This window comes from Malaclemys terrapin, chromosome 13 (genome assembly GCF_027887155.1).
Source record: "Malaclemys terrapin pileata isolate rMalTer1 chromosome 13, rMalTer1.hap1, whole genome shotgun sequence".
Lineage (NCBI taxonomy): Eukaryota > Metazoa > Chordata > Testudines > Emydidae > Malaclemys > Malaclemys terrapin.
In genome coordinates this window covers 13,943,740-13,967,813 of record NC_071517.1, presented here as the reverse complement: position 1 = coordinate 13,967,813, position 24,074 = coordinate 13,943,740, and the positions used below count along the sequence as shown (strand labels likewise).

The 24,074-nt window shown below is 49.9% G+C and overlaps 1 protein-coding gene across 2 annotated transcripts in view; it reads right to left on the bottom strand.

Annotated features, from left to right (window-relative positions):
* Positions 1-14,373: 14,373 nt before the first annotated feature.
* The window catches only part of TMEM104 (transmembrane protein 104), a 67,017-nt gene continuing 57,316 nt past the window's right edge, over positions 14,374-24,074 (bottom strand). For both annotated transcript variants that reach the window (XM_054047606.1, XM_054047608.1), the window contains one exon: positions 14,374-18,822. In XM_054047606.1, the coding sequence (XP_053903581.1) occupies positions 18,062-18,822 (761 nt within the window). In that variant the 3' untranslated portion in view covers positions 14,374-18,061. The remainder of the gene's footprint in view (positions 18,823-24,074) is intronic.

Below are 24,074 nucleotides of genomic sequence, written 5' to 3'. Positions count from 1 at the left end.
TTAACTGCACGCGGGAGACTAATCCCCTCTTCAAGGCTTGCTTATATCCCTGCAGAACTACGCACGTGCTTAAAGACGCGCTCAACGTTTTGTGCCTTGCTGAGCCACAGTCTAATACATCTTCTCCAAGGGGAGTCCAGCGGGTCCTGGCAGGGGGATGGACTCAAGGAGCTAATAAGTAGATTTTCCCCATCACTCAGCTCTATGGTCCTCCTAGCTGGAGCCAGAATCTGATATGTCAGCGGATGGGGCTCTCCCTTCCAGGTGGACCTTGATTGACTTCTATGGTCAGTTTAGACCACAGACAGGGCCCTAGACAGTGGTTTAGCACCGGAGCTGAAGTGGAAGGTTCCTCCCTGACACTCCCATCCCCATCTTCAAAGTAGCCGCTGAAAACCTCTAATTAATTCATTGCACTTTTCTTACAACTCACACCCAAGCCTAATGGATTTGCATTGTATTTTATTCATCAGGCTTTGCTTTGGGGCTCAGCCTGAGACTGCCGCAGACCAAACCCTGCCTGCCATTACACCGAAGTGAATCCAGAGTCGAGCTGCGGAGCTCAGTCGGACGATGCTGGGTTTGTCCGGAGAGGATTTTTCTTTCCATGGCGCTAAACACCTTGGAGATCAGAAAAAGGTAGCACTGCCCCCAAGCCACAGCATGCAGACTGAGCGCTCCACCCACCGTGGCCATGGCCCTCACCCCAACTGGCTTCCAGCAGGGCCGACTTGGCTACAGCTCCCCCTTCCCCAGGCGGCCGGCTTGTTGTGGTGGCGACAGAGTGGTGACGAAAGGCTGGGGCTGGAGCAACGCTGGAGTCATTTGCATATCTTATTTATATGCTAATTGGGCAGCTTGTTTCCAGGTCCTCCCGTCCTTGTGCATGCGTGATAATTAGATTCATCTGGGTGAGGACTGGTGTGGATGAGAGAGCAGCTGCGGTCCCTGCAGGCCTGCTTGCTTCCTGGGAGATCAGTGACGGGCAAGTTTCTTGAAGCCCCATGTCCCTTACTGTGTTTTATTTCAAATTAATGACTCGCCAGGCTACCAAGGAGCCCCTGTGAGCGCTGGATGAGGAGACAGCTGCCCGCGGTGCCCACTACACATGTGAATTCACTGATTAGCAGGGCAGGAAATCCCTTCCTCATTAATTCACAGCGAATGCAGCTGGCCTTATGGGTAAGGCACTGGACTGGGACTTCCGAGATCTGAGGTCAGGTCCCTTCTCCGCTACAGCCTCCCTGTGTGACCCTGAGCAAGTCACTTCAGCTGCCTGACCTCAGTTCCCCATCTTCAAAGCAGGGATGGTGAGACACCGTCTCAGCCACGCTGTGTGTGGGTCTCGTCTATTTCAATTGCAAGCCCGTCAGGACAGGGGCTGGAGTACGGCCCAGAGGCTCCAGCAGTCACAGAAGGAGATGAGGCTCTCAGCTCCCATGCAGTAGTAAGGTTCCACCCATCTGGGTGGGAAAGAAAAGCTTGAAAATGTTGACCTGACGCAGTGAGCTGGAGACGACAGCTCGGAGAGGCACAAACTACCCCCTTCATGTCGACGGCGGTGGGGAATAACCCACAAGACCCACTGCTCTGGGGAGTCCCTACCCCAGCAGGGGACTCTGAGGTATGTCCATACTACACCCTAAAAGCCCAGGCTCCAACTCAGGGTTTTGCTGCTCGGGGCGGGAGGGGAAAGGGGGAGATGTGGGTGTGTGATATGGAACAGACCCTCCCCTCTCCCCCCATCACTGCTGCTGACATCTGCCTCGCCAGGTGGGGATGGGGACATGGCGCAGGGATGGGCCACGTCTTAGGGCCCTGGACTGCATTAACCTAGCCCTGCCCTGGCTCTTTGCAAACACAACAGGGACCTTAGCCCAGCTGGCCCCACAGGCGCTACCGTAATACTAAGAGTCATCGCACGCTCGGCTTTCTAGGGGCTTAGGAACCTGTTGGGTGCGAGGGGCCCATAGGACAAAACCTCGGGCCGGGCTGGTTTTCCAGCACTATCACAGGTGAGCCTCTCCTCCCCATCTGCAAACAGGGGCTTAGGATACTAGTCAAGTGATTTCCATGACTGCCGGTTTGCAGCACCCATGGCAGGGACAATGCGGCCACCCAGGAGAATATAGCCTCTTTTGTGCTGGCTCCTGCACCCAAGCAATTCTTTCAAGTAGCCACAGTGGCACTGTCGCCCTTGTGCAAAGTGCTTTGAGATCCTTGGCTAGAGTATAACTATCCTAGTGATCTGGGCCCTAGCTTCACTCCGCCAAACCAAAGCCCCCCCCTTCCCCACAGCAGAGATGAAGGATGAGGAGATTGTCTGAGTCACCAGCAGGCACTGACAGCAAGCACCTGGGGAGACATCAGGGCCATATCATGCCTTGGATGTGCCAAGAGAACTCCCCAGCCCTAGCAGAGCATTCCTGTTAAACAGCTCTATTAGGTACTGGCTTTTGAGGGTGGCATGGGGCTGAAGGTTTGAAACATCCCCTCTGCACCTGGGCTTGCTCTTCTGCATACAGGGCCCCTACCTCTCCCCCTCTGTGGGGCTGGCTTGTTTCACTCACATCCTGAACCAGCTCTGCAGCATCTCCCCCCACCAGCAGCCCCCAAACTCTTTCGGCTCACCTCCCGCCCTCTTAAAACATTGATGTTGGAATACAACATCCTGGTGTGCACATTTCTTTTAGGCCTTAAGAGGCTTGATTTAAGTATTTATGTGCTCACAGTGAGATAGGTGTTGAAGCTGGCTCCTTGGAGGAAATCAGGAGAGAAGGGAGCCTGGCTGGGGAAGTCCGGTGGAAGTGGTAGAGGACATGAGGTTAGGAACGGGTCAGGAATTTTTCAAGAAAACAGGAGTTGTAGAAACCAAAACGTTTTGCAGGAATGTTCCTGTTTCAAGGAAGCTTTCACTGGGAGAGATGGCTGAGGTCCAGCCTGGGAGCTCTGGCCAAACCCAGAGACCCACGCAGAACAGGCTGGTGGTCAGGGGATGCACCTGAGATGAGGGAGACCCAGGTTCAATGATACTGAAGGACCATCGGTGCTGGGCAGCGCAGTGCCCAGAGGGAAACGAATACAGAAGAGAGCCAGCCCCTTTCCACTGGACAAATGTTGGGCTGGCAGGGACCTTGAGAAGTCCTCCTGTCCAGCCCCCATCCTGAGGCAGGACCAAGAAAACCTAGAGCATTCCTGATAGGTGTTTGTCCAACCTAGGGGCAGTGGGGGCACTGTGGTGAGTGATAGGAGACAGCCCCCGTGCACTGGGGGATGGAGGGACAGTGGAAGGATTATTGCAGCAGGCATGGACTCTTACCAGACAGGGGCTTGGGGGTTAGGTTGACCAATTCCTGGTGGGTAATGTTCATGGCCATCCAGGCACATGGGGTTAGCTGATCCCCTGCCTGGGCAGAAATCACAGTATGGGGGTAGGTGGCATAAGTAGGTGGCAGGAGAGCACAGGGCAGCATCCTCTTGGCCAGGCTGGTGCCTTGCGGCCTGAAATTTTGCTGCTCAGAGCCGCTCCCCTTGCTTGAACACAAACGCTGCCATTCAGAGAGTTAAACCCGGACCTCTTTGGCAGCAGGTACGTGGCTGGTTTCAGCGTCGCACTCCTGTCAGTAGATGGTGATGAATGCCTCGGCCTCCGTTTCATTTGTCAAATATTTTCCCCCCTTCTCTGTGACAGGCCAGTTTATAACAATGGCTGTTCTGAGACGTTCTTACGGCACAGACAGATCCAGCACCAAGGAAACTATTTGCTTCTCCCTCTCTCCGCTTCAAAACTGCTATATTTCTTTCACTCGTACAATGAGTTACTGCACGGATTGACATGCTGCCTGCGTTTCCCCCTTGGGTTTAATGGAAAATCGCGGCGACGCCTGGTGCTTCTACGGCCAAAAATGCCAAAATGACAGAGCTGGACACGAGCTCGGTGCTGTCAATACAGGAACGTAGGTGACGACATGGGCTAATGTTCTGATCCGCTACAGCAAACGCCTGTGCCCACTGGACCAGACCAGACCCTTCTGAACAAGGACAGCCAACAAACAGTTGAATAACCCCCCTAGCAATCTGTTAAAGACAGTGACTGAAAGCCCTCACCCAACACCTCCAGCCTTCTTGGCACTGCCTAGGGGAGTGAGGAGAGTCCGGCTACTGGGGTAAGCAGAGCAAGATCGTGGGCCACACGCTTTCCCTGCCTCTTCGGTGCCGTTGTGCCCTCTGTGAGGCGAGCCGGCCAGTTCCATGGCGAGCAGGCAAGGCTGCTCCTGGCTCACTCAGAAGGGGGCTAATATAGAAACTAGGTGAACTGCCCTCATTCCTCAGATCAGTCACAGCCCCAATGGACCTGTTCAGGTGGGTCCCCGCTGGCCACCCAACCAACTGCTTGACCAGATGAGATCAAAAGAATGGGACTCAGCCCCCTTCCCCCACTCCTGTTGGGGCCAGTGGGCTCCCAGGGCTTAAAAGCCCACAGCCAGGGCAGCACAGCAGTGGGAGTCATGGGGCTAGAGGCAGGAGTGAGAAAGGGGAGACAGGTCACTAAATGAGCTGCGACAGTTCACTGACGCAGGGAGACGCTCCCAGGATAGGGAAGGGCACGCTTTCCCCAAGGGGGAATTCCTTGACAAACAGCAATAGCAGCCAAGCGCAGGCCCCTTCCCCTGCAGATAGTCCGTGAGCTTTTTCTTTCTTCCTTAGCCAACGAGTTAAACAAAAAATCGCTGCCTCCTTCTGGACAATACGGTCACCCAGCCCCACCCAGCCGCGGGAGGGGCCCGAGGCAAACGGCAACTCTCAGAGTGATGTAGTGGGAGAGTAAGGCCAGAGGTGCAGGTTGGCTGGTCGCAGGCCTTGCTGGTGTGTGTGCATGCTAATGCAGAATGGAACGATGCCACACCTGGGCCAAGCGAGGCAGCGGCAGGCCGGTGCGTGTTTGTGAGGGAGAGGCGGCTGTCTCCATCACTGCCTCAGTATGCTGAACGCGGACGGATCAGCCTACGCTGTGGCCGAGGGCTTTTTGAAGTTAAATTGGCTGCGGGTGCCCTCTGACTCCTGAGAAGATCACTCACAGGGGAGAAGAACATTGCTCCACCTCCATCATCACTTATCCTCATTATTCAAATCCCAGTTCTGGTTTAACCCCTTCATGCCCGGTGGCAGTGACTGGTGGCATAGGGTGTATTAGTCAGACAAGGAGGTCCAGGCCCGCAGAGCATCACGGGGTAAGAGGAATTACACACAGCCCAGGAGTGGCTTGGTTAGGACTCCATGGAGCCTGTTTACATTCAGCCTTTTGTCCTTTCTGCTCCAGTGAAATGGTTGCTAAGCACGGTGATGCTTCCTCAAGTGGACACAGGTTCTTATGTTGGTTCGTGCCCAAGTGATGACTGTGATCATGCAGGGCTCTACGTTCAGTCATCTACATCAGTGTCTCTCAACGAGCGGTCCGTGGACGGGTGCCGGTCCCTGAGCTCTCCCTGACACAGCTTAGGAAGGCAGCAAGCCAGTCCCTGGTATCAAAAAGGTTGCGGAATACTGGTCCGTTAATACAGGCCCACTGCTACCAGGAGCGGAGGGAGCTTTGCATCCAGCAAAGAGTGTTGAGCACTTTGCAAGACTGATTCCCATCGATGTTCAGGGACATCTCAAGACAGAACTCCTGCCAAGCCTCAAGATCGGGGAGGCTTGGTGTCTGTTAGTCTCTAAGGTGCCACAAGTACTCCTGTTCTTCTTTTTGGTGTCTGCGGTGATTCAGGGCAAGGCAGCACCGCAGCCCACAGCTGATTTGATCGGTGGAGGCAGGCAACTTGCTGAGCGTGACCTGCATTACTTCACTTGGGAGGAAGATGAAGGATTTGGGCTGGAAGACATAAGAACGTCAGGCAGGCCTAGGGGGGGAAGAGCATGGCTGCACGAAGCTGGAGTGGGAGGAAGAAGATGTCTAAGGAATCCCCTGGGATCCATTTAGCCTCATGCTCCCTTAATTCCTTTACCATTAACTGCAGAAGCAGCTCAAACCTCCGCTACACCATCCCATGCACCACTTGGTGTAAAAGCATCACTCAGGTCCAGATCCTTAAAGGTATTTAGATGGCTGGCTCCCACTGAAATCAACAGGAACTGGTCACCTAAATACCTTGGAGAATCTGGGCTTTAATAAATGCTCCATTATAAGTCGGCCTTCACCCCAGAACCATCGTTTCTAGCCATGCCTCCTCCTAGTGGTAGGGAACGTACACACCATCTCTCCCTCCATCCCCAGTGCTGCGAGGCTCCAGGGAGAGGAGGCAGTGATGGGCGCAGCATTTCTAGTATGCTGAGTGCAGCGGGGCTCCCCAGCCGACTTCACCAGGCACATGGTGAAGCCCAGTCCTGGAGAACCCCATGGAGCATGGACTTGGGGTCAGAGCTCAGCTGGGCTGTTTTCCTTCCGAAAGGGAGAGTTGTTTCAGGGTTGTGTTGTCCCCTCATGCTACAAATTGGATTTTTCTGCTCTGACTTCTGCTGTTGGCAGCGCGAAACCTGCCAGTGCCAAGGAACAGAGTCATTAGTATAAGGACCAAAAATCCTCTGCCCTGGACTCTTTGCCATTATCTCTAGCTCGAAGCAGCTTGGATTCCTAACAGCCTCTACGGATGTTTTTCGAACCTACAGCTAGCAGAGGGCTGTCGCCCAGCGCCCCCTGCTGAAGCTGTGTGTGAGCACGCTCACCCCCACACCACGCAGCTCTTCAACAATCATTCCTTGCCCCACTAGAGGGCCTCTCATGTGAGGCGCTCACAGCGTTTCACACATGAATTAAAGCAGGCAGCACCCTGGTGGCGCTCAGTGTCACCAGCCTCCACGTTACAGATGGCACCGCGTGAGTGACTTTCCCAAGGTCACACAGCAAGTCAGTGACAGAGCTGGAGAGATAACATGCCCCCCCCACCCAACTTCCCTGCACTAACCTCTAGGCACCACTGCCTGAGCACCAGTTCCGTTCTAGATGTGTTCAGACGTCCAGCGTAGTTTCTGTGTGTGTGTCAGTGCTGTCTCCACAGCCCATTCCACTGGGCCACAGGAATCCAGCTAATGGTCCTTTCCCCAGACGGCTTACCTAGAGTCTACCCTGGGCAACCACAGAAATCCAGCCCAGCAAACTAGACCATCCAGAAAGAATCCTTGGAAAGGAAAGAATCTGGACTGGATTTCTATAGCCACGCGGCTGAGGTTCTGCTCCACTGGCCAGCTGGGCGAGTTGTGAGACAACGCTGCATTGAGAACATTGCAGCATTTTGCAGCTCCAGCAGCAGATTGGTCGGCGCAGCCCAGCAAAGGGTCACATGGGGAAAGCCATCTCTAAGCTGCTGCCTCATTGGAAACCATTGCTTTTTTAATATTGGTTCCCATGCCTCTAAATCTTTAATCGTCACCATGCAGTTGTCATTGACCCTGAAGGCAATTCATAAAACTCATTCCTAGAGTCATGTTTGAAATGCAGGTTCCAGAGAAAATAAACTCCCCCCCGCCCTTACTGCAAAAGTTCATTAGCAACAAAGAAATTGAAAAATAATAAAAAAACCCACAAAATGAATCAAAGCACTGAAAATGCAGGATGCTGTCTGGTACTGAAACCCTGAGGTACTGACAGTCACAGCCTTGGTTTAATCACCCTGCGTCAACGGGAGATGGGGTTTGTTAGTTAGCTACCCAGGAACCTCTTGATTCAACACCACACACACAGGGCAACACCAGCCCTGGAGCCAACAGCCCCAGCTGCAGCTTGCAAAGAGGAATCATGATACTTTTGGCCACCCAAGGTAGGTCTACAAGGGGAGGGGAGGCATGGGGGGAGGTGCATTCTTAATGCAGGTTAACTAACTCAGGTTAAAACAAGAGTGAAGACACAGGAATCCAGCTTTTAACTGGAGTTAGCAGCTTGAGGCTGGAGTTGAACCTGAGCTGCTAACCAGAGTCATCCCACCTTCACTGTTATTTTAACCCGAGTGAAGAACGCTTTATTTATTTATTTTGACACAAGGAGGACTGGTCTGCTCTAGGGGACGGGGGGGGGGGGGGAGATCGATCTAAGATGCACAACTTCAGCTACGAGAATAGCGTAGCTGAAGTCTACGTATCTTAGATTGACTTACCTCGTGTCCTCACGGCGCAGGATAGATGGCCGCGGCTCCCCCGTCGACTCCGCTTCCGCCTCTCGCCCTGGTGAAGTTCTGGAGTCGATGGGGAGTGTGTTTGGGGATTGATTTATCGCGTCTAGATGAGACGCGATAAATCGATCCCTGATAGATCGATTACTACCTGCCGAGCCAGCGGGTAGTCAAGACGTACCCTCAGGGCTGGTCCACACTAAGTCCCCAGTTTGAACTAAGGGCTGGTCTACACTTAGTCCGGACTTCGGACTAAGGTACGCAAATTCAGCTACGTTAATAACGTAGCTGAATTCGAAGTACCTTACTCCGGACTTACCGCGGTCCAGACGCGGCCGGAAGTCTCCCCCCGTCGACGCCGCGTACTCCTCTCGGCGAGCTGGAGTACCGGCGTCGATTGTGAGCACTTCCGGGATCGATCCGGGATCGATTTATCGAGTCTTAACCAGATGCGATAAATCGATCGCAGAACATCGATGGCGTGCCTCCGGACCAGCCGGTAAGTGAAGACTAGGCCTAAGATACGCAACTTCAGCTACATGAATAACGTAGCTGAAGTCGAAGTATCTTAGTTGGAACTTAAAGGTACTTACCGGGGGTCCACACGCAGCAGGCAGCCTCCCCCGTCAACTCCACCTACTCCTCTTGCGGAGCAGGATTACCGGTGCCGATGGCGAGCACTTACGGGATCGATTTATCGCATCTAGACAAGACGCGATAAATCGATCCCAGAAGATCGATTGCTTGCCACCAAACCAGTGGGTAAGTATAGACGTACCCTCAGACTCCAGCAGAAGCAGAGAGAGGTGAGAGGTCATATTTGGTCAGTGGCAGAGCCGGGAATAGAACCCAGGAGTCCCTAGCATGCCAGCCCCTTGTTGTAATCATGGGAGTACACTTCCCTCCTAGTTTTGACAAGTTAAGGGGTAAAGCCAATACCTTTTTATTAACGTTCTCTATAAACGATTTGTCTAGGGTCAAAAATCCATACCAACAACTCAAAGGGGATGAACATCTTTGATTCTTACAGCTACAGCACCTTGGACTGGGTTTCCAACAAACTCTTTAAACTAACTTTAATGCAAGAAATGTAACGAGAGAACACAAAAGAAGGTTTGTGTTTCAACACAACAACAAACGCTTCCTTAGTTCTCGTCCCCTAAAGCCCCTACTCTACTTGCGCTACATTGATGACATCTTCATCATCTGGACCCATGGAGAAGAAGCCCTTGAGGAATTCCACCATGATTTCAATAATTTCCATCCCACCATCAACCTCAGCCTAGATCAATCCACACAAGCGGTCCATTTCCTGGACACTACTATGCTAATAAGCGATGGTCACATAAATACCACCCTATACTGGAAACCTACTGACCGCTACACTTACCTACATGCCTCCAGCTTCCATCCAGGACACACCACATGATCCATTGTCTACAGCCAAGCTCTAAGATATAACCGCATTTGCTCCAATCCCTCAGACAGAGACAAGCACCTACAAGATCTCTATCAAGCATTCTTAAAACTACAATACCCACCTGCTGAAGTGAAAAAAACAGATTGACAGAGCCAGACGAGTACCCAGAAGTCACCTCCTACAAGACAGGCCCAACAAAGAAAATAACAGACCACCACTAGCTGTCACCTTCAGCCCCTAACTAAAACCTCTCCAGCGCATCATCAAAGATCTACAGCCTATCCTGAAAGATGATCCCTCACTCTCACAGATCTTGGGAGACAGACCTGTCCTCGCTTACAGACAACCCCCCAACCTAAAGCAAATACTCACCAGCAATCAAACATCACTGAACAAAAACACTGACCCAGGAACCTATCCTTGTAACAAAGCCCGATGCCAACTCTGTCCACATATCTATTCAAGTGACATCGTCATAGGACCTAATCACATCAGCCATACCATCAGGGGCTCGTTCACTTGCACATCTACCAATGTGATATATGCCATCATGTGCCAGCAATGCCCCTCTGCCATGTACATTGGCCAAACCGGACAGTCTCTACGCAAAAGAATTAATGGACACAAATCTGACATCAGGAATCATAATACTCAAAAACCAGTGGAGAACACTTTAACCTGTCTGGTCATTCAATGACAAACCTGCAGGTGGCTATCTTACAACAGAAAAACTTCAAAAACAGACTCCAACGAGAAACTGCTGAGCTGGAATTGATATGCAAACTAGATACAATCAACTTAGGATTGAATAAGGATTGGGAATGGCTGAGCCATTACAAAAAAAAGAACAGGAGTACTTGTGGCACCTTAGAGACTAACAAATTTATTAGAGCATATGCATCCGAAGAAGTGGGCTGTAGTCCACGAAAGCTTATGCTCTAATAAATTTGTTAGTCTCTAAGGTGCCACAAGTACTCCTGTTCTTCTTTTTGCGGATACAGACTAACACGGCTGCTACTCTGAAACCTGTGTTTCAATTAAAACTCACTGGACAATTCAGAAGGTACGAGCTGACCTTGGACAAATATTGAAATTTCTATCAAGTATGCTGCTTAAGTGATCTAAGGGTTTATTTGCATACAAAAAAAAAAAAAAAACCTAATTAAAGCACCCCTTGGAAAAGTCAGACTCCCTGTCCATGCATACAGATGCCATTTGAGCCAAAGGCAGGTTGACACTGCTGTAGTTTCACAAGCACTGGGGACCGTAGGCCTCTGAGCAGTTCTTAGAATGAGCTCATGTTAGACCATCTTTTATCACAGAGACCCTGGGAGAGTTTCAGAGTCAGCATGGTCTCCAAAAAAGGGCTGTGATAATATCCTTTTCCTATGGACCCTGGGACCAAGGCATCTGCACATTAGACTGAAATGTCTGTTCCGCGGGCAGGAGATGTTGAGAGGGGCTTGGCAGTGACGAGCTAAAGCACAGTAGAATGCTTGTAGCTGAAAACCACAGTTACCAACTTTCACACGGTAAACAAGCACCCCGGCTTTCACAATAAGCCAGAAATCAAGCCAATCCCTAAGAACCCCAACACTCTATGTGACTAGATCCCCCCGGTGTGCAGTCTGGGACTGTGGTGGGCCCACTGTGCACCCCGACACTCCCCCCGCCCCGCCCCATGCTTGCTGGGAGCCAATCAAAAAAAAAAAGAGGTAACAAGCAACAAGACACAAGCCAAACAAGCTACAAGCAACTCAAGCCAATTAAGCCAAAACCAAGCCCAATTTCTGTGTTTTTTTCCACGGGTTTGGCATGTCTGCTGAAAACCTCTTGGTATGGAGGAGGAAATGTGCATTATTCTTATATCGCTGCACACCACTATTCTATGGTTACAGCAGGAGGCAGGACTCCTGGGTTCTTTTCACAGCTCTGCCACTGATTTGCTGTGAAGCCTTGGCTAACAATGTGCTGGAACCTGACCTATTGGCTGCTCTCTAGATTGTGAGCCCTTCAGGGCAGGGGCCAGCTTTTTGTTCTGTCTGTACCATGCCTAGCACAATGGTCTCCTGATCCATGACTAGGGCGCCTATGTGCAGCCATCATATAGAGAATTAAGAAGAATAAAACACCACCTCTTGGCTGGAGAGAGGAGAACGCTGCCAGGATGGGGCTGGAGCACTCATCTCCCGAGTCAGTGTTCCTCGGGACTAAGACGGAAGAAGCAGGAAGTAAAACAGTAGCGGGGAGGACAAGGGTAACACGGATTTCAGATTTCTATTCAATACAAATGCGGTGGTTGGATAGTAAGTAGCCCTGCCACATAACTAGAAACCTGCTGAGGCACAGAAGGTCTGAGCTAGAAGGAAATAGGGCTGAAAGAAGTAGCAAAGAATGAGTGGGGAGCTGTCGGGAGCTGTAAGCCATCAGAATGACCGTGGCAAATTGCATCTATTTGGGGAAGTTGGCCAGCTGCGTGAATAGGAAGCTGGCCTACACCCGCCAGGATTTCTCTCTGGGCCATTATGAGTTCACAGATACGAGGCGCTTACCATTGCTCCCCAACAGCAGTAAACCTCGATGGAGCGGATGCGGTTGTAGATGGCACCTGGAATGAAAGTTAAGGGGAGGGCCTTCAGCGGGAGCCGTCTGGTATATCCTGAACAACCCGACACCGCATCGTGAGCTCTGCACAAGAACCGGAAGGCCTCACTCCCACCTCAACTCTGCTGCTGGCTGAAGTATCATTTCATCTCTCTTGAGCGTGAAGTGGGGCTAAGTCCTTAACTGCCTCACATGGGAGCTGGCAGAACGAAGATGCTTTGCAGAGGGCTTTGAAGATGACAAGAGCTAGTGTCCGCCTCTATCAATTTCCATTGCTATCAGACTAGGCTTGTTTAGGAAATCATCTCCTTTCCCTTGCGACTCGGATTGTACCTACAGATCCCTTTGAAACCTCCAACCCCTGCTTCTCTTTCATCTCCTCTTCCAAAGCTCCACCTCTGAAGAGCAGTAAAGTCCTGGCACAGTGCTACCGTTAACCACCTGGCATTGGCTGTCAGCTACCTTCTGTCTTCACCTGCCCCCTCTAATTAACTTTTATCCCTCTTGCCTTCAATGGAGGAGGCTCCGGCAGGTTTTTGTTATTCATAGGGAATGAGAGCGTTAGTGGAGAAGGTTCTTGAGAACTTGCTAAGCTGGTGCTAACGAAAGGAAACAGGTTTGTGCGACAAGGCACTAGTTCTGCTAGGAAGTAGCATTCTAGCATTTTTCAGGCACTGCAAAACGGCCCTTGTGTCCTCCCCCCTTACACCCTCTGCATTTATCCAACTGCTAAGGTCTTGCCTTGGCCAGGATAATGGCCAATGTCACAGGTAATAAATGCAGAGTCCAGCTGTGCTGGCTTCCAGCTAACAATCCAGCCTTTTGGACTGTTCACCGACCACTGAGAATGCTCCTTGTGCCAAGTAGCTTGGAAGTTAAAATGAATCATGCATCTGTGTGAAATGTATCGTAAAAAACAGTCTCCAGGGCCAGCTCTGAAAAACGATAAATGCTTCTGGAGCGGCAGCCGGCTTGCAAGCGGCTGGGTTAGAACAGGACCATCTGTACCTAAGCCATGAGCCGGAACATCCAAGCACAGGAACAGAGTGAGGGTGCAAGCAGCTGTATATCTGTGACTGGCATGAAATACTCCGTCAACAAAAGACGCTTACAGGTCATCGCAGACTGTCTGATTAGGGTTATACCATAGGGGTTTACAGCCAAAGGAAGGAGGCATTATCAGACCTGCTAAAATGAAGGAGGGGGGGGAGAAACAGTTATGGGAAATGAAGCTTATAATCTCTAGGACACTGGTTCTAATCTAGTCCTGGTTAGTAGGGGCTGTAAGTCATTTGAATGTAGCATCTGTTCAGTAGCCTATGTGAAATGCCTTGGTCTCATGCTTGTTGCTATAGTAGAGAAGCATCCACATCACAAACACTGCCACAACTGGCATCTTCTACAGAGAAGCCAGAGATTAAATGGCCATGGAGACTAAAATACCCTCTGATAGTGGTTTCCCCAGCTCAGGGCTGAGGCAGATTTGATGGTCCACAGGAATGAAGCTTGCACTGCTGCTGATGCCCATGCCATAGCTACATGGTGGAAAGAGGACTTCACACTCCAAGGCTGTCTAAGTAGCACACAGCATTACATTTATTAAAAAGGTAACATTGTCTCAAGCCTGTTTGATACTTCAACCTCCCTCCCGCCTCCTCCCATGTTGTTGTTGCTCTTTGAAGCGTGGCAGAAGATTGAATCCATCCCCAATGCCACTTTGATTTTAGATTTACAGTCCAGCCAAAAAAAATCCTCCACTGTCTGTTGAGTCCTTAGAGAGAATCAGGGGAGGAGAAAGTGTTTATTTCCATCATAAAGATGTGTTCTAATATTTTCAGATAAATCAAGCTGGGTTTTATGACGCTAATAAATTTGCCAGCAGAAACATCATTTGCTGCCAGAGGCGGTGGAATGATTCAATTTGTTTAGTTTTAAGCGTAAGGGAATGTAATTGAGAAGGGTAAAGTACAGATGTTTTAATTGAGTTTTCAGAGAACATCTAGAGATGCAGGAGGCTAATAAATAGGGACAGACTAGGGCTTCAATTACTCTCTGAGCTGTCACAACCGCCCCTGCCCTCTTTGTCTGCCACCTCCCCGCCTTCTGCTGCTCCCACGGACTGATTAGAAGTAGCGCCACCACCAGGAGAAACCATTTCTTACGCACACAGGAAAAGGCCAAACCAAGAGAGATGCAGAATGTGTGTTTTATTTGTATACCTTTTGGAGAAATAATTACACACTGGGACAAGCGGAGATCGGCACGGTGAGGATACAAATAACCCACTGTCATAATAGCCATTTAAAAATCTCATTCTTAAACCAGACAGGAGACGAGTTATGCCACACCAAGCCAGTACAGCAACTGGACCCCTTCTGCCCCCTGCCGGCTCTGCATCTAATGCGACTGGCAAGGACCTAGTGGAGATATTTGCTCTGGCTTGATCCATCCAACTCCCCGTTTTCCTTCAACTTTTTGAGGCATTTCTCGTTTCACATTTTAAATGGAAAACGTTCTGCCCCCCTACCTCACCTCACTGGGGAGTTTCTCCCATTAGGAGGGTTGATCCTTTCACCAATCGAGGATGGCGGGTGTCTGGAAAATCTCTCCGATGTTGCTTTTCATGCGTAGAGAGGAGAGAGTGTTCCCTGGTGGGGCACCAGGCAAGACACCCATTCTACAATGAGCCAGACATCCCTCGCTGCTGAGCTACATCTCAGATCACAGCTGTTCACAGGGATCCCACGGAAACCACCCTTGTGCAACGTTCCAAAGGAAGCTTCTCATGAGGGGAGTTAATCTAAGCCTGAGAAGAAAAGGCACATTGTAATTGAAGTCCATTAAAACCAATTCTGCCTGTCAGAAGGCAGAGAGCTGTGGAATCTCAGGTGCCCATGCAAGGAGGGGTTAGTGGGAAAAAGGGAGGCAGTACCATGGTCAGACCTTTTTGGGCTGGAAGGGGAAATTTCCTGGTGGTGGGAGGGTCACTGCGCTTGCCAGGAGATCATGAACCAAGCTATGCTGCCTCAGGCCCAGTTCCCAGGCTCCGGGCCAGCAGCATCTGCACACGATATGGAGCTTGATGTTCGCAGCTGTACCAAGGTGCAGACTGGCTCACTCTCAGAGCCGAGGTCTGCTAGCAACTCTGCTCCCTGACCTGGACAGGCCAAGGCTGGGCGAGCGAGGGAAAAGGACAGCAGGGTCTTTGAGCATTCGGCAGCCGTGGAGCAGAGAAGGAATAAACAGCTGACTAAAGTTGCCTGTTAGCTTCTGGACACTTGGGGATGTGGTCTGGTTTGGTGCTGTCAGTGGGACACAAGGTGAGAAAATCAGCTCACTGCTTTGAGGGATTGAGATGGCTAGAAAGACCCTCGAAGCCTGTTACCAAAGGGAGCCTTGTGCCATGTAGCATTTCCATCCATTCTAAGGTCCTTCACAGGCTCATTTCTTTACTGCAAATGTGCAAAACCTATTCCTACCAGTGCCTGCCCCTGTGCTGTACAAGAACAGAAGGGCCCAGTGTGCCCTGCCACAGTGTCTGTGATCTGTCCCATTCCTGGCTGTCCTTCATAACAGCCGTGAGAAGGAGCAACAGAAGGAAGCGGGTGCAAACTCCTGCACTAGTCCCAGCAGGTGGCTCCGAGCTCAGCTGTACTACGGATTTGCCCTCCAAACTGCATCTGTGCTTTTGTTCTCCCTACCCCAGAACAGAGAGTCGGACTTAGCAATTCACTCACACAGCCCACTCCGTAACCTGGCACCAAAAAAGCCAAATCAGCTTCCTCGTAGCACTTAGGGCCGTGTAGATAGCTGAGTGATGCACCAGCAAGGGCTGCCAAATCCTGTTTATGATCGGGAGGAGAGGGGATGTCAGGTTTATTATGCTGGAACCAACTCCCCTCCACCCAACTGGCACATCCTGGTTTATGCAACGTTCAAGGACATCTTTACATTGCTTACGGGGGTGAGGGGTTCTCCCCCCGGCTTTTTGAAGAAAGCTGCTTTTGCACAGCCCCTGCCACCTGAATGTTTCCATAGCAGGAAGTGCTTCATGTCCCGTAGAAACCTGAAACTTGTATTAAAAAGAAAGCTTGATTAAAAAAAGAAAAAGACGGCATGCCCAAGCTCACCGTTGGTGAAAAGTGACATTTAATATAGCATTGGGAGCAAGGATATATAATGCCAGAGACTGGCAGCTGTCTTTGAACCTGGCTTAATCACAGGGGGGGAAATGTCTTAAAATATTTAAGGTAAAACGTTTAACATTAAAAGTTCTGCCTCCTGTTATTAAAGCCTTTATTTTATGACCTTTGACCCTGGGCCCTCAGATTGCTAGAGTAATAAACGTGTCACTTTGCAATAAGAGAGTTAGCAGCCCCAACAGCACAGATTTAATCAAAGACTGTCGGTGACCAATACAATAGACAGTTCTCATGCAAGAAGAGAAGTGTCTCAGTCCATAAGCTGGGGTAAGGTGTGCTAAGCGGAATTTTTGGAGGGTGGATGATTCTTTAACTCTGTCTTGAACAGATGCAAGAAAAATTCTTAACCCTAGGCAGAGGGAGAAGTTAGAAGCAGGATAATAGTGTTATGGACCATTTCCAGAGCATCTTCCATGTTTTTCCTCTCTCTGCTTATACTTCTGAGCTCCATTTCTGAAGTGAGACAGGCACAGTAAGTGGGGCAGTGCTGAATTCTCCAGCTGGCACTACATTCTCCCCTGAGTTAACACCCAGCTTGTTTCAAAGCTAATTACCCAGAGCAAGAGACTGGAAATGTCAGTATGCCCAGCAAGTGCTCGAGGGTCTAATGCATGTCACCGACAGGTAATTAGCACCTCCCAAGGCCACACAGATCCTGACTGCTGTGGCCATAGTCTGCCCTGCTGCTCCAGCACCTGTGAGATCTGTTCTGACAGTTGAGGCCACTTAGCAGCACCAAAGAGCTAACAAAGTGAGGAAGAGACTGGGATCCAGAGCCTCACAGAATGGGTTTGCCTTGGGAGGGAGAGTTAAGGCAACCAAAAAAAAAAAATGGCTGGAGCAGAACTCCAGGACAAGGGTTGGTGTAATCTTACCAAATAGGCAAATGAGCTAATCCAGACCCATTGAATCCACCCATTCTACTCCATAGACCACACAGCAAATAAAACAAAGGCCAATGTTTTCTGAAAAGGTAGTAACAGAAATGGAGAAACCGTGAGAAAGATTTGTAACAGGACCAGTCATAGTAACCACATAGAAGCCCATTGCTTTCTATAGTCTCCTGACCCATCCTCCAGACATGCCACCAGTTGTCATCCCTAGTTAACCGGCTCCCTCACCGTGCACCTGAAATTCTTTAACAGAACCAAAAAAGTCTGCTACTTCCTTGGTGAGGGGTAAGTGGATCACTCCAGAGAACTGCTGTTGGATTGTATTAGCAGCTATAACAGTTCCCTGTCTCTGGCAGATATTTGTCCAGCTCTCATGGGGAGCAGATGCAGGCCAGACAGCCTTCCATGTGCTGAAACCTGCAGCACCATAAGGAGGCTGCTCCTGGACATAGAGGAAGATGCTCTGTAATGGAGCGTCCTCAACTCAAGGCAGAAATGGTCAGACACTGTATAACCATGGAGGCCTTCTGAGAGCTCCCCACCCTGGCTTTGCATGATCAGTTTGAGAACCAGAATCAAAAGGAGGTTGAGCAAGTTACATCAGCACCCAAGGTGAAGTGAAGAGGGGATAAAAAGTCCTCACATCCAGATCAAACCTGCATCAACAAGCCGATTGCTTGTGAAGAGCAGGTTGTTGGGTTTTTGTTAACTGAGTCTGAAACAGGAGTTGAAATCCTGGAATCTCCCCCAGAGCCCTGGATGAAGAGTGCTGCTGCCCCATCATCAGAGCTTTGTCTCACTCAGGATGATATTTGCAGTCACAAACACAAAGCAAAAAAGACTCCAGAGCAGCACAAACCAGATCCAGAAGATGTGCCGGAAAGGGGACAGATGGTTATTGACTGTGCCACTGCCGAAGACCAGCTGAGTGTCCTTCCGACTACAGTAGGCCAAGAAAGCTGGGATGATGTACTGGATCCCATTGCCAGCATAGGCTCCCGTGATGCCCACCAGGGACTCCAAATCATGTGTGCAGACAGCCACCAGCACAGGGGGAATCAGAGTGATTGCTGGAAAGACAATCCTATCCACCACCCATGGGTACGTCCCACCTTCCCGGTGGAAGAGGGTCTTCCAGTTGTTCCGCAGGGTCACAGCGATGATCGGGAAGTTAGTGCTGATCGTGAAAACAGGAAAGAGGCCCAGGAAGTAACGAATGAAGGCGATGTTGGTGATGTTACTGTTGGTGAAATTGAGCGTGTACATGTCCATGAGGGTCTCATTGCGGAAGCAGTAGATGGCCGTGAAGGACAGGAGGCTGTAGAAACCCAATATTAAGATGTAATCCAGCAGCACCAGCTTGTTTACATGCTGCTTCTTGGAGATTGGAGTGATGAGGGACGGCAGTGAGTGCTGGCACATGAAGGAGTAGACACACACCCCAAAGAGATTGGGGATCCCCGAGAGCTGCGCCAGAGGTGGGTGACCTTCCCCTTCACCCTTGCCGATGTGGATGAGGGCCAAAATAATCATGATGACAAAAGCTGCAAAACAAGAGAGAGAGAGAGAAAGAATATGGTAAGTCATGCCAGCGTCCAGGCTCCCAAACACAGCTCTCCTCGGCAGCACAATCTCTGCACTAGATCTCGCTACACGTCTACAGCTTAGGAGATAAGGAAAACCACTTCCCTGTGGAGAATGTGACACTGCATATCAAGGAAGAATATATACAAGGGAGTTACCACTTTATTGGCTTTCAACAGGAGGCTGTACATCAGAGAGAATCCATATGGGAACAGCCTTCTGACTTAGTCTTAAGCAAGTATATCTAACCATCACCCTCTCTCAGGAAATGAGCCCGCTGTGCTCTGCAAAGTCCAACACTGCTGTCATTCATCACCTCAGGGTCCCTCTTTCTATCCTCCTTGCAGAGGTATGTGAAACACCTTCCCCACCTATGAAGTTAGCCTAAAGGATATTTGAGAGAGATTATTTTGTGCAGGAGGCAAGATCCTTAACCTGGCCACAGACACCAATGCCACTGGTATCACTTGCTAGTTGAGGTCCCTGAAGCATTAGCCTACGGGGTGTGTGTTGGGGATAGGGCAACTCACACAGCTGCTATCACCTGGGAAGGTGGGTGGCTATTTCTTGGGCAGGAAGAACAGGCTGTCTACTGCTAATCCCAGAGGAGGGAGCGAGACTAAAGCAGCACTGAAAAAAATACATTAAAATTCATCAGTTCCAGGCATAAAATCCATTTGCCTGCCCTTTCCCCTGATAATGGGAAAAAACCCAACTAATGATATTTTACTAGCCTGTCAAAACAAGGTGCTTGCTATGGACAAGAAGAAATATGAACGGCTGGGTTAAAGTCTAGGCAGGAAATGAAGCCTCTCTCACACTCCAGCTGTAGAACCTGGGCTTAAAGCAGTTAGCCACGTACAATGGACAACAGCCTATCAATAGGCACAGTAAGAACCAATCCTGACGTTATGGAAGTCACCGCAAGCCTGGGAAAGCTGGTCACTGGCTGAGTTGCTGAAGGGTGAAATACTCTGCCTGCTTGTCAATGAAAGACGGTATTTGCAATCTGAGGGAATGTCTACACTATCCGCCGGATCGGCGGCGATCGATTTATCGTGTCTAGTCTAGAGGCGATAAATCGACCCCCGAGCCTTCTCCCGTCGACTCCTGTACTCCAGCGCTGTGAGAAGCGCAAGCAGAGTCGAGGGGGGAGCGGCAGCAGTCGACTCACTGCAGTGAAGACAGCACGGTAAGTCGATCTAAGTACGTCGACTTCAGCTACGTTATTCACGTAGCTGAAGTTGCGCAACTTAGATCGATCCCCCTCCCCCCGCCCCAGTGTAGACCAGGGCTTAGATTGGTAACGACTGGGAAGACACGATTGCCCTGGCTCTTGTCCACCTCTGTCTCTGGCTGAGAGGCAAAGCACAGCAATGAGTTACCAGGTAATACAAAAAAATGCTGACATTCCTATTAGACAGCTTCGAATGTCATAAACAAACAGCAGACAAACGAAAGCAGCAAGTCTCCGTGTGGAGCATCCCATAGCAGGTAGGCCATGTGTGTGCTAAAAATGTTGGGTGCCTGCCGTAGGGGAACAAGGATGCTCATTTGTTCAGCAACTGTAATGGCTCCTACACCCACCCGCGCCTGGAGATTGTGCGGTGTTGTAGAGGACCCCTTGGTGGGCGTAGATCTAAGGAAATATTTGATGTTTACGGAATAAATTCACAAGCGCTCTGCTTTATCCAGTCCGTAGAAGGGAACAGATCTGCTTCATCCAAAGCCTCCACTGATGCAGAACTGTAACGTCTTTTTTTCTTAAGCCAGGGGCAATTGTACTTCCCAGCATCCAACACACTTGGCACTAAGTGTGCCAGTAACTGGGCCTAGCACCCCAAAACATCCATTTACCCATTTCACTGGCCAAACTCTGATACGTACCCTACTGCAGAGAGCCTAATGCAATAGACTCATTACCCAAGGATGATGACTCCTAAGCTCATAGGGTACACATTATCCATTTTATCCCACATCATAAGCAGTTACTCACACTCATCCCCTAACCCTTTATCATACCTAGTTACCCACCAGCTCCACCCATTACCCTACAGCACACCCTTTCATTCCCTCTTTAAGAGTGTCCCCCTGGAACTGATCCTCTATCAGTAGGGTCCTACCAAATTCACAGCCATGAAAAATGTGTCATGGGCTGTGAAATCTGGTCTTTTGTGTGCTTTTACCCTATACTACACAGATTTCACAGGGGGAAACCAGAGTTTCTCAAACTGGAGGTCCTTCCCCAAAAGGGAGTTGCAGGGGGGTCACAAGGTTATTTGGGGGGGGATTGTGGTATTGCCACCCTTATTTCTGCACTGCCTTCAGAGCTGGGTGGCCATAGAGTGGCAGCTATTGGCTGGGCGCCCAGCTCTGAAGGCAGTGCCCCCCTGCCAGCAGCAGCGCAGAAGTAAGGGTGGCAATACCGTACCATGCCATCCTTACTTCTACGCTGCTGCTGACGCCGGCAGCTCTGCCTTCAGAGCTGGGATCCTGGCCCGCAGCGCAGAAGTAAGGGTGGCAGTACCACAGCCCCCTACTATAACCTTGTGACTCCCCACTCCCACACCACCTTTTTGAGTCAGGATCCCTACAATTACACTACCATGAAATTTCACATTTAAATAAATAGCTGAAATAATGAAATTTACTATTTTTAAAATCCTATGACCATGAAATTGACCAAAATAGACTGAATTTGGTAGGGCCCTATCAGACTCCATGACACATTTCAATCCACCCCTCTGCAGTTAGCATTTTATTGGCCGCATGAGCTACCCACTTCAGATTTTTCATCCCCAAGTGAAAGACGACAATGCTGGCTGATAATTTTGCAGGGGGTCTAGAATATAAACTGGCTGTTACACCAGACCTATTATATAAAGGCATAACTGGAGCAAGATCACATTTGGAGTATCAGGCACAACATCCATCCCCGAGACCGGACATAGTGGAGAGAGCTGGCAGTCAGAGCTCTCTCCCCTCTGGGTATTTACACACTTTCTCCAATTCTAATCGGAGCCGAAGAAAAAGATACATTACAAACCCGAAGGCAATCATCACAGGAAGGGCCTTTCTAGTTCTCTGGTAAAGTGTTCTCTCCCCCCAAATTACCACTGACAGAAAGACTCCAGAATGCTTGTTAGCCACTCTAGCAAAAGCAGAAAGACCTTCAAGTCATCCAGATCCTGCCTCGGGACACGGAGTATACTCAGCAGGGCTGAGAGCGAGCTTGGACAGACTGACAGGAACAAGAAAGGAAACGCAAGACAGGAGAGGACACAACACTCAGGAACGAACGAGCCAGACAGGTTACACTGCTTGGGAAATGCAAATAGAGGACATTTATTTCTCTCTTTTGGGAGAAGCGTTCGACTCATGAAGCCCAGTCTTGTATCTCTGTCATATCTTAACTATTTTTAACTGCAAGAGCCCTGCACCTCTTTCCCCGCTGAAGAGAGCACAAATCTCTACCATCTCTGCTCAGTCAAGAGCTGACCTATCAGCTCTCATTCAACAATGCACAGCGGGATCAGCTGAACGCCCTGGTGATCCTCAGAGTTTGCACCCCTTTTCAGAGACTTTGTATGGCAGATTGGTAACCTTAGTCAGCGGCTCTGTGGGGACTGGAGCACCAGGTGCTTTATTCACACGCGACTCTAGCAGTAGGGCCGTGCAGGCTAGCTTCTGTTTCCAATATACGCTCTTACAGCAGGGGAGCAGTGCAGGATCACATTTCCACTGCGCAACCTGTCAGAGTCAATCCCCCCGGGTACTCCCGCCTCCACACTCCATGCCTGTTATGGAGATGGGCCACATGAGACCTGGCACAGCTTTCTACGCAGGTGACCTGCATGCACACAAACACCAAGCTGTGGAAGGAGGCTAGGAGGCTGCTTCCAATTCAGAGACAAAAAACTTTCCATCTTGCTTCTGGATTAGAATAAAAACTGCTGGAGGCAGACCCTGAGTCGATTCCCTACTTTTTTAGGGTTCAGTGCACAGCTCCCCACTTTCACATTCTGCCCATGTCAGCCTACTCCAGTTATTCTGCTGTTCACCCCAGAGTCCTCAGCAAGACCAGGAGAAACTGATGACTTCCTTTATAAGAAAGCCATGCTTTGTTATGCTGGGAAGTCGAGGGCTTGATCTAAAACAGTGTCAATGAAATGGCCCTTCACTGACTTCAATGGGCCTTGGATCAGATCCCTAATGGGGAATGATGGGATTCTCCAGCACAAGGCCACCCACAGTGGAGATTGTAGACTACAGGTGCAAAGTTTCTAACGTGTTCTGAGAACCTGGGATAGAAGACTGCAGAGAAGAGCAAGCTATTATGTTCTATAGAATGGCTGTATTGCCTAAATGAAATCTCTTCCTCACACGACTATCCTAATGAAGCAAGTCTAACAAGAGAGGTTAAAAATCTAGCAATATCTTGTCAAAGTAGAAGTGCTACTCCTCTGCAAGAAGCTCTCAAATGAAATGTTTCCCTAGCTTGGTGGTGGCAACATGTAGGAATGCTATCCTTTTCAGTGGCTCATAGCGTGCCCATCTCCCATCCTTTGAGGGGGATGGGGCTAGCTGGGTGAATTGGGAGACTCCCCTACTGAAGTCCCGACCACAGATAGATCTCTATAGCAATGCTTCCCCAGCAGCTGTATTCTCTCTCGGCCGTTGGGGTGGAACAGTGTCTCTCCCCTGTCCTGGCTGCTGAAATTGGAGAATTAAATGTTCATATATTAGATTTATTACCTGTCCCTGGGAGGAAGCAAGCCAGCCACAAATGCAAACTCTGAAACTAGTTATGCCCAATGATAAATCAAGATGAAAAGAGGATGACAGCCTCTGACTGACAGGCAGTCTCGAGCAGATGAGACAAAGATCCCGTGTGTATGCATGAAGCTTCCTGTTCACATCCTTCTATTCTTGGGGTAGCAGGCTGAAGGCAAAGCCAAAATACTCCATTAAAGTAGCCTACGGCTCCAGCACTAACATTTCTATGGTGCTCCTGCACCTGGAGGGAACCTGGTTAGCAGAGAGAAAATGTGTTAAGAAAATTGCTCATGTGTAAGGAATAGGTTTGGGCAGGAGGGACTGAAATATGAAGCAGGGATGGAAGAGACTTTCAAACACCACTTCAGAAGGATGAGAGCCAGAAAAATATAGAAGACAAATATAGCTCTGGTCCCGTCCACACTAGCTAGCAGTC